This window comes from Dioscorea cayenensis, chromosome 8 (assembly GCF_009730915.1).
Source record: "Dioscorea cayenensis subsp. rotundata cultivar TDr96_F1 chromosome 8, TDr96_F1_v2_PseudoChromosome.rev07_lg8_w22 25.fasta, whole genome shotgun sequence".
NCBI classification, from domain to species: Eukaryota; Viridiplantae; Streptophyta; class Magnoliopsida; order Dioscoreales; family Dioscoreaceae; genus Dioscorea; species Dioscorea cayenensis.
The window spans coordinates 15,307,737-15,318,226 of NC_052478.1; the positions used below are offsets into that span (position 1 = coordinate 15,307,737).

Sequence of the window (10,490 nt, forward strand, 5' to 3'; positions counted from 1 at the left end):
TTTTTTTTTCTCTCTATTCATATTAGGGTTAGACCATCTATTTATATTGGAAACCCAAAACCCTAATTTACGAAAAACGCTTCACTCCTAATCAAATTAGGAATCTCTTCTTTACTTGATTAATTAAACCATTTTAATTAACCAAATCGATTAGATTGGATCAACACTTAATAAGACCCAACACGAATAAGCTATTTGCTCCACCTAATTTAGGTTTTTCACCAAAACCCTAAATAGGTGGTCCAATAAGTAACAAATACTGAACCTTGATCCCGACATTCTTAGTGTATGATCTTGTAGGTCCATTTAACATTGGGAATGAGCTTAAACAATTTTAACGCTCATAAATCATAATTATTCTCTAGCAAGATAATACTATTATCCAATATTAAATGAAGGTCAATTTCGAGAATTAATGGAACCTATTGCAACCTCATACAATCCTTTGCCACTAAATATTTTAATTAGCATAAGGCATTGAGTGAGTCACCCTTATTTTAATGCTAATTAATTTATTGATCTCTTAGTGAACTGACTAGGTCAAGTAAATGATAACTCTTATCATTTTCTTTGGGCGTGGCCATACACTACTCAGTCTCACTAATCAAGTGGCCGGTGATATTCACTCTCTCTACAGAAAGGGACAATCCTTTCACTTCATTCATGTTTCTCAGCATGAACGTGGCATGCCCAAACATGCCCGTACTTGCCACTCAGTTACCACTTACCAGTGACATTAGGCATAATTTAAAGCATGTAAAGATCCATCCGAGATCCATATTGATTTTAGGTCGAAGGATTCGAGTACAAGAATTGCTTGAGAAAAACACTTATGACTTTACAACCATGTAGTGTTCTCAAGAGCTGATCGATCCAGATACATTGTTCCCTAACATGTATCAATGTCCTTTGATTGATATCCCATATCATATGACCTTCAAAACAAAGCCATCTCACGAAGGCATACTAGTCTTAATTTATTTTTATTCCCATGAAAATATTCGACTAGGGACATTTAGAATATTGTTCTTGTTTATGCTTCAAGGTTTTACTATCCAAATCGCGCATTTGATAACTTGAGCATAACCAATATTCAAGGGTATTTTATGTTATTAACTATGCACAAAAATAATAATAGATAAAACAATACCTCATAATAATTATCCAAATAATAGGAGTTCATACAATATATTGGGTCTAGGGCTTACACTAACAATAATAACATCCCATTGTAAAGTGTCATTAGCTTTCTCAATATTTTCTTTGATTAACATCCTGGGGGGATGGTTCCGTTCTAGTAAATAGTATGAACAATTTCATGAATTGCAATGATACTATCAACCAGAGATCTACTAGGGACAAACCCACATTGTTCTCTATCAACAAGAGAGTCAATGACATTCTTGAGATGATTGGCTAACATCTTAGTAATAATCTTGTAGGCAACATTGCATAGAGAGATAGGGTGATAATCCCTAACCAATTTAGGGGTTCTTTTTTTAGGGATTAAAATAATATAAGCCTTAGCCCAGGCTTTAGGCATTACAGCATCCATAAAGAAATAATTTATAGTAGTGAAAAGTGTTAGGTAATGTTGCAAAAATTAAATAACATCATCAAAGGCATGCGCGAAGCAATAATAGATTTGCGATATGTTCTAATTGTTTTAATGAACATCGTAATTTAATTAAAAGACATAGAAAATTACCTCTTAATATTTGAAAGCCTTTCCTTTGATGTGCTGAATTTGTCCCTCGGATTGTCGTAGATCTCCTAGCGCCGAACGGAAGTCCCACTCCTCTAGATCACCCGCTAGAATAGAGACACAGTATCCTCTCTTCTTCTGTAAATAGCGGCTAGGGTTGGAGAGGAAGAGAGGGCTTGGGGATTTTTCTCACTAGAGAATTAATTGATTGCTTCTAGGGTTAGAGAGGAGTCATATTTATAGTGTCTTCTTCATAAAACATGATAAACATGATTTAATTATGAAGTTCTATTCAAAATATGAACCTTCATAATATGATACACATTATCATAGAAGTTCTATTAGAAATATGAGTCCTAATGTAACTAAAACCACTTTTATCTCTAAGTCGTTATAATTTTGATTAACTATTCGACCCCATCGAATTTAAATCAAAATTTAAACTTAAAACAAAAACCCTATACCAATTTACAATTTCACTCATCCCATAAATTAAAATTATAAATTGACAATTTTACCCCTACACTCAAAAAGAGCTTGATTCTTTATCCCTTTAAGCGGTTCGTTCGAATTGACAATGGGAGGATACCAAAGGACGTGGGTGACATCTAGCCAGTCCCATGGCCCCACTTCGTAATCCAATTGTGCACGAATAAATAGATCATTACAAATCTTTTCGATTATGATTACCATATGTGTATAAACCCTTCGTTCTTATATCCCAACCGATTGAGAGCCATGGTAATTGTCAAACTCACTGAACTCGGTTGTATGCTAATAACTATAATAGAGTAAGATTACCAAACTACCCTTCAAGTCCCACAAGATTAGTTCGTCTGCCTTGGCAAAGGTCTTCTAATTTCACGTAATAATAATTGGATAGGATACTAACTCGTTTACTTCCGAGAGAACGAATTCCTTTTTGATGATCACTCATAACTGCTACTTGCCCGACATAGTCGCACTTGGAGGTCGGCCATCCCTATAGCTAAACTGAGCCTACTGACTCTAGTAACAGACTAGACGTCACATGTACATTGTGATCATGATACCTCAGGTCTAAGGTCCACTCATATGATCATAACCAACAATCCAAATCATTGACAGTCAAAGAGTAAAACTCATGTGATTGGATTGTTGCGAGTCATGTTCGAATACACAAATCCCAGTGATGTATTTATGACATATGTTCCCACTATTCAATAGTGTTCAACTAGCACTTTTCATCAAAGTATATGTCATACAAATCTTTATGAATATTTAACGCCCAATTAAAGATTCTCCGATTTGCGAACTATTTAAGTGTATAAGTACCAACCCTTTTGGTGCTCTCTTCTTTATCCTACAAAGAGTAGAAGGTTTAACTTAATACACATGGACTATGATATTCAAAACTAATTATAATTCCATCACAAGATTTATATGAACATCAGAATAAATGCCTATTTAATAATAAGAATGTATAATACAAATGAAATGCCCTAATACAAGTATCCTCGTTGACATTCAAGGGTAATCCTAACAAAAAGATGATTGCCTTAATCCTCCCAGAAAAATTTGTAGAATTCCACATTCATTCCATCAGGACTAGGAAATTTCCCCTCAGGCAAGGAAAACATGGTCCTATAAGTTTCCTCCTTAGGGCTTGCTTGGGGTGAAGGGTTGGGAGGGGTTTTGGAGTGTTTAGGAGGTAAGGATTCTCGTAACCTTTGTTTGGGGAGAAGGGTTGGGGGAGCGGCAAGGGTTAGGTAAATGGGATTGGGGGTGGTGGTTGAAAAATGCCCCATTTTTCTCCACTTCTCAACCCTTCAAATCAGAAGGTTAAGGAGGGTTGGTATTTCATTGGGCAATTTTACCCTTATTATAATTTCTTAATGACAACCTAAAACTACGCTTCCTCTCTTTGCAATTACCAAGATCTATTGAATATTATTGGATTTGATAAAATTAATTTAAAAGGTATATCAATTTACTTTGAATGGGATAAAGTTATATTTATAATTGGTTTTAATTTTAATTATATCTCTAAATTCTAAATTATCACATGCCACATAATTTTAATTTGTCAAATATAATTAAAAATTTTATTTATTTTATTTTTCATTAAATAACATTGGCTCAAAGAATATTTTAGTAATATTAGTATTTGCCCTTATCTTCCCCTCCCTTATGTTATTCTCAAACCAAACACAAAAAATATGATTACTTTTACTTTTACTTTACTTTTGCCCCAAACAAAGTATGTGTTCAACCCTCCATTTTCCTTCCATTCACTTCCTTTACTTTATGAACCCTCATTACACCCCATCCAAGTAAGCCGTTAGTGATAGGTTTGGTTAAGGAGTCCCTTTGGTACGAGGATAAAGAGTGAAGACCATTGGGGAAGGCATTTAAAATGTGGTTAAAATTTCTTTTCTTAATGTTCCTCCAAAGAGTCAAGAAATGATCAATGAGGGTATTTTCAATTTAGTTTCTCAGAAAGGTTGTTGCCCTCGGCATCCCTGATGGAAGAGATACAATTATAATGTCTACAAAGCCTAACACTCTTGTAGAAGAAAGAAGAATTCAAGTCCTCGCCATCAATTCAATTGAGTCTAGTTCTTTGAGCCCATCTGCTATTGCTTTGTCTCAATAGGGCTCTATATTTATTATTAAGGCTTCTAACTTCATTCGAATCTGGTTGAGCATTGCAAAGATCAATGGCCTCAAAAGCCTTGATTTGAGACTCAACCATTTTAATCTCCTTATCAAGAGCACCCAGACAATGTCGCTTAATAGAAATCACACTAGATCTCACCCTAGTAAAAATACGATAGAAAGCATGCATGGAGTTAAAATGAGGTTTGAAGTGGAGAGCATTCTAATAGCATAAATGTATTTCGCATGCTCCTACCTGTAATTTTCAAAACAGAAAATTTTATGCCGATGAAAAGAAGCATGGGAGATATTAGTGCATGCTATGCTTATCTGTTTCATATCATTGTTAAGCTTCAAAGGAATATATAGTTAGCTGATTTCTACATATTTTTAGAAATTTTGATTATATATTCTTAAGACATAATTGCTTTTATTATTAATTATTTATAAATATTTTCTTTGATTATAGTTTTCAAATATAGCTATAATAGTTGATGTATAAATAAACCTTATAATCTTATAATATATATATATATATATAACAATAAACGACATACCTTTTTCACTACTATGCTTTTCATTATTATTAAATTTGTGGCATAAACCAAAAACATGCTACACCAACTCTTATAGTATATATATATACATATAACAGGAATTTCCATGAACTAGTATGACATGATAATCACCTTAACCACACCATCGGAAATTCATCAACAAATTTCCCAGCCAAAAACTAATTAACCCAATCAGAACACATCTTTCAAATTTAATCCCTTTGACAAATTTAATATATCCCAAACAAAGCACATTCAAGAGCCAAAAAATAGAAGGGGAAAAAAAGAAAAAAGAAAAGAAAAAACAACAACATGAACTTCCTCAATTGTTTTGATCTCATAAGTTATACTGAAAGATGGCAAGCTTCAGACAATGAATACAATTTATGAAAACATATGCTGGCTAAAGCGAAAACAAATAAATAGAAAGTATTTTACATCATTGTAAATAAAAAAGAACAAAAGAAGAATTTATAAGAACTTATCTAGTAATTGTAGACTCCTTGCTTACTATGGCTGAACTTTGGGTTGTGCAAGTTCAACATCTTTCAGCGGTCCGCTCTCCATGCTTTCCATCAACAGACGGATTTCCTCCTCGGTCATACTCGTTTTAGTTACGGACTCCTTCACCTGTTTCTCCAAATGCCTCGCCCAACTGTACAGAACCATACCAATGACGGCCATAGCCATCCCCAATATATTTTTGAAGGTTAGTTGTGAATCAAACAGCACCCAACCAAGTATGAGCACACAGACAGTTTTCATGTGCCCCAACACCTGGAAGGAGACTGCAGAAAAGCGTCCAATGCACATGTACTGGCTCACATTGCAGAAAACGGCAAGAGTGCATGATAACAGAATGAAGAGCTGCAATGCAGATAATATGAGATTAAATGAATTTTTTACTTGGTTTAATATCTGACAATAAAAGGATAGTGGTATTGGTTTCATAAAGAACTTACTACTGCACCGACGGAGGCCTTATAATTGAGAAGGTTCGCATGATTAAGGTAGTAATCACTGAAAGGCCCAAATATCAGAAGAGAAATAGCCTGTATGGGAGCCGTCTTACTCAGTAGTTCAAATGAACTTATTGAGTACTTCTCTTGAAAATATTCAATTCTCTGCATAGCAATAATAGTTCAAATGAAGCTAATGAGACAAGAAAGTTCTTTCAATAAATTTCATCAATGATAATAATTAGCCAACAATCTTTTCATAGCTTGATTTTCAAATGCTTAAAGTGCCTCAAGATAAGCATGCATTTACTGTTTTATGGCTTTTGCCCTAAGCTAGGCATGTGTTTTGCCATGTGGTTGGAGTCCAGCAAGAGACAAGTATTCAATACAAACTCTATGCAAGATTGTAAAAGGTCAAAACGATGTGCAATTTAAACTTTATGCTGGAAAAGGTCCTATGTGTTATAAATGCTAAGGACGGTACTTCTCAAAAAACTCTTTTGCTACCAAACAAGATAAAAGGACCTAAACAATTCCTCTATCATAATCAATCACCATTTCAAATCTTAAAACTTTGGAAAGGTGCTGGATAAAGCACTTACGGATTACACAGTGATAAATAAGAGATTTTTGAATTGGTTAAACTAAATTAGTTGTTTGCATAGAAAAACATCCACGTTATAACAATGCCAATGTCCATTTCCTATTTATCCCATGCAAGACAAGCCTAAATTTCTTACTCAGAACAAGTTTACATATCTAATGTTATAATTTCCAATGACTAGCATTCCTTGGATGGCAAACTTTCACAAAAACACAATATGTATAATATCATGTCAATTGAAAGAAACAATGAGACCTAATGACTAAAGCACCGAAACTAACCCTAACCCTCCATTCTGCTGCTGGTAAATATGATTGATTTTGTTTTTTAAGAATCCCCACAAGTTCGAGAGTAATAAAAAAGAACCATCTTAATTTCAAGAGTTTTCGAATCTTAAAACATACAAACAATGAGACCTAATGACTAAAGCACCGAAACTAACCCTAACCCTCCATTCTGCTGCTGGTAAATATGATTGATTTTGTTTTTTAAGAATCCCCACAAGTTCGAGAGTAATAAAAAAGAACCATCTTAATTTCAAGAGTTTCGAATCTTAAAACATACAAACAGCCTTTCTGTCTCATTGCTTTCCCTTATATATAGAGCAGGAGTAAAAACAAGTCCCTCCCTATCTAAGCAAATGATAGCTATCAGATCCCAACATCACAAACATCAATATATTACAGGACTCTTTTAGTATAGAAGTCTGATTTGGTGAATGATGTATAATTGTTTGGACATTGGGAGTCAGAGAGTTGCTGTTCTGATGGCATTACTGTAGTAGTTTAGCTAAGGCATTTGGAGACTGCCGGCATTTGAATGCCAAAGAGAATTCAGATATGTGCCATCTAAGGCATTAAACTATGCAATAAAATGGTGGTCTAAACAATAACATGTCACGATTCCTCATCCATGAATATGAGGGATATCTTTACATGGGCAATCTGAACTTTGAGAATTATCAAGACTGGCAGTTGTCCGTCTTCCATAACACATTTGGAAGGTGTTTCTAAATAAAATTATAGCATGAAGGGGTTCCACAAAATAAAGGATGACAAACAAGAATTTTGAAATGGTACAAAGTATAAATTTGAACTCTGATTACACATTGCCTCTAGCTCACTCTTAGCTAAGCTCTTATAAGAGGCTGCTGTGAAGTATCAACATATAAGAACATGGCCAATGAATTTTCCAGACATCAGTAGATGAACCCCAGGATGAGAACAGGAAATGGCAGAGAGGGCATGATTTGTAATTTGTGGATATTATTGAGTATAAATTGCCTCTTACTTCGAATTATACTTCTTAGAGGTCAAAAAGAAGAATTAAAATCATTTGACTCCAACAAATAGAAAACACATTAAAATGTCACATGTGTATGCAAAAGGTTCCAATAACTCTTATAACTCCTATGTCTCATTCTATAAAAGACATAAAAAAATTAAAGCTGAAAATCATTCCTGCATATCAGCTTCAAATACTGTTTCAGCTGTGAAATCTATGTTTAAAATGTTTAGCTGGTTGTCATAGTTAGTTTTTTGATTAAGCTCTAACCTAAGTTTCAAAGGCAATTAACACAAAAGTAAAAGGATGTTTAACATAGAAGTTATACATCATATGTTTCAAAAACAACGAAATTCTGAGCTATAAAAACAGCAAGAATAATAGCTGCTTTTCCACATTGTAAATAAGCACTATTAGCCTATCATTGATCATGTAAGTAACAGGGTTTACAAATTTATCTCAACTTGTCAGAGATTAAAGCCATTTTTTGTTTTGAAAAAGTTGATTCATTCTTCCACCCATGTGCTAAGAAATTTGTCCTATGTTTTCTCCTTTCTCCATAGTTATTTAACTGATGCCCTGTCGTAATTCCATATTCCTCTATACCACTGTATTTGGGGCTCATGTAACTAAACATTGTCTTTGGTTGAAGGATGTGACTTGGATATTGAATCTCTAAATTCAACTTTAATGTTAAATTGTGGGACTAATCCCACAAACACATCTCTATACACCAACAAATCAACTCTCTTCACAGCCTTATTTTGGCATACTACGCACTAATCCCACAAACACATCTCTAGAGTCTATACAATGTTGAGGTGCATCTCCTAAATCCCTTACTCACATATACATCCTCCAATTTTCCACCTCCAATTCTTATTCATCTTGTAATGTATAGAACCAACTGGCAAGATTCTCATTGTCATTCTGCCATGCACTCAGAGTCAATTTAATAACTAAACATTCTGAATTGAGCAATGAGAAGAAATGACAGAAGTTATAAATATTAAATAATGTCAATACCTTCTGGAAATTTATAAGCCTTCAGATAATACACAGTAGGAAAAAAAAGTATATACATGTGTACAAGAAGTGAAAACTCACAATTTGCTGCCAGGCTGTTGCGGCGACTGCAACACAAGCACAGATGAACCCCTGAGCATTCACTCTGACATCTGTGACTGTGCAAATACCAACACCTAAGACAACAATCACCACAGACATCTTCACTTCTCTAGAGAAGTGCTTGTCACGGAAAATCATTTCCATAACGCATACAACAGGAGCTATGCTTAATTTTGCAATCTGAATCAGAAACACAGAAATCAGAGTATGGGTGGCATTGCCAACAGTCTCAGATAAATTAACAATATGAAAGCTTTCTCAGCCAGAAGAACCTGATAAAAGCCAACTGTGTTGAGCATGAGGCTCAAGTTCATCGCAGTGATGGAAACATTGGCCACGATGGAGAAGAAGATAAGATCTTGCAGAGGCACATTTTGTGATGAAGATGAAATCCCAAGAGCTTTCGGCACATAACCAACCAATGAAGTAACCAAGAAATGCAGCCCAGTTAAAAATGTGGCTGTAGAACATACAAACACATATAACAAGCATCAGATTAGCAACAAAAAAACACAAGCAATAATTTAAGTGGAACAGTAAACAAAAAGACGCGTTTTGACAGTGAAATACCATTCCATAGTACAAAAAGGCCCAATCTTTATTCCAAAAACCAAATTTCACATCACAATAGATTTGAAGTTAGGTTTTTTCCGTCTAAAATAAACAAAAAAAAAAAAATTCACAAAATTCAGATCAAAAAAGTAAAATGCCGCAGAGACGAGAACAATCCAGATCTCAATGCTACCTTACCTCCAGTTTCAAAATAAATTTACAAGAAAAAAAAAAAGAACACCAAGAAATTAGAGCTCAAGCTGAAAATATAGAGGAAAAGGCACAAACCGAAAGAGAAAGCATAGCCGGCGGGGGACATGACCTGCTTATTGGCCATGATGATGCCGACGGAGCTGATGATGTTCATGGCCCAAACACCGGCATCGGACACCGCGCCGCTCTTCCTCTCCGCCATCTCCTCCTCCTCCTCTCTTCTCCGCCTGAAAACGATCTCAAACGAGAAGAGAGAAAGAGAGAGAGAGAGAGAACTCCTTTTTCCCAAAAATGCCCTCTCTCTCTTTCGTTCTCGTTTTCCACCGTTTCCCTTTTCTGGATCTGTTTTCACTGAAAACCAAAGTTCAGAAGGAGTATATGTACCAGAGAGGATGTGCTCAGAGTGATGCTAATGCTGCTGCTGCTGAAGATGAAGATGAAGATGAAGATGAAGATGAAAGCGTCGGTTACCGAAAACTCTTTTCCGTTTCCCGTTTTCGTTTTTAAGGGAAACCTGATAATGAAATGGAATTGGGGGGTTTTGAAGGGTGAAAACGGAAAGGTGTTGTTGTGGCTGTGCTACCAGTCCCCCCTTTGCCCTACCACTCTAATATAATTGTGTTAGCTTTTATTTGCAAACATTTCCTATTTTCGCTTTCCTTTATTATTATTATTATTATTATTATTATTATTATTTAAAATGAATAATATTTAATATATTTTGGATCTCCTTTATTTATCTGAACAAGCACTAATCTGTCCATAAATTAAAACTGATGAATAATACATAATATGAGAAAAGTGAAAATGGTCCTTCTTCTCTAGAGATACAAAAGAGTGTTTGCTGCCCT

The 10,490-nt window shown here is 34.8% G+C and overlaps 1 protein-coding gene across 1 annotated transcript; it reads right to left on the reverse strand.

Moving 5' to 3' along the window:
- Positions 1-5,264: 5,264 nt before the first annotated feature.
- LOC120267037 (UDP-rhamnose/UDP-galactose transporter 2-like) lies at positions 5,265-10,240 on the reverse strand. The gene is made up of 5 exons (XM_039274715.1): positions 9,715-10,240; positions 9,147-9,334; positions 8,854-9,054; positions 5,862-6,023; positions 5,265-5,766 (listed from the first exon to the last, which is right to left on the reverse strand). The coding sequence occupies exons 1-5, from the start codon at positions 9,839-9,841 to the stop codon at positions 5,410-5,412; spliced, it is 1,035 nt and encodes a 344-aa protein (XP_039130649.1). The 5' UTR covers positions 9,842-10,240; the 3' UTR covers positions 5,265-5,409.
- Positions 10,241-10,490: the final 250 nt, after the last annotated feature.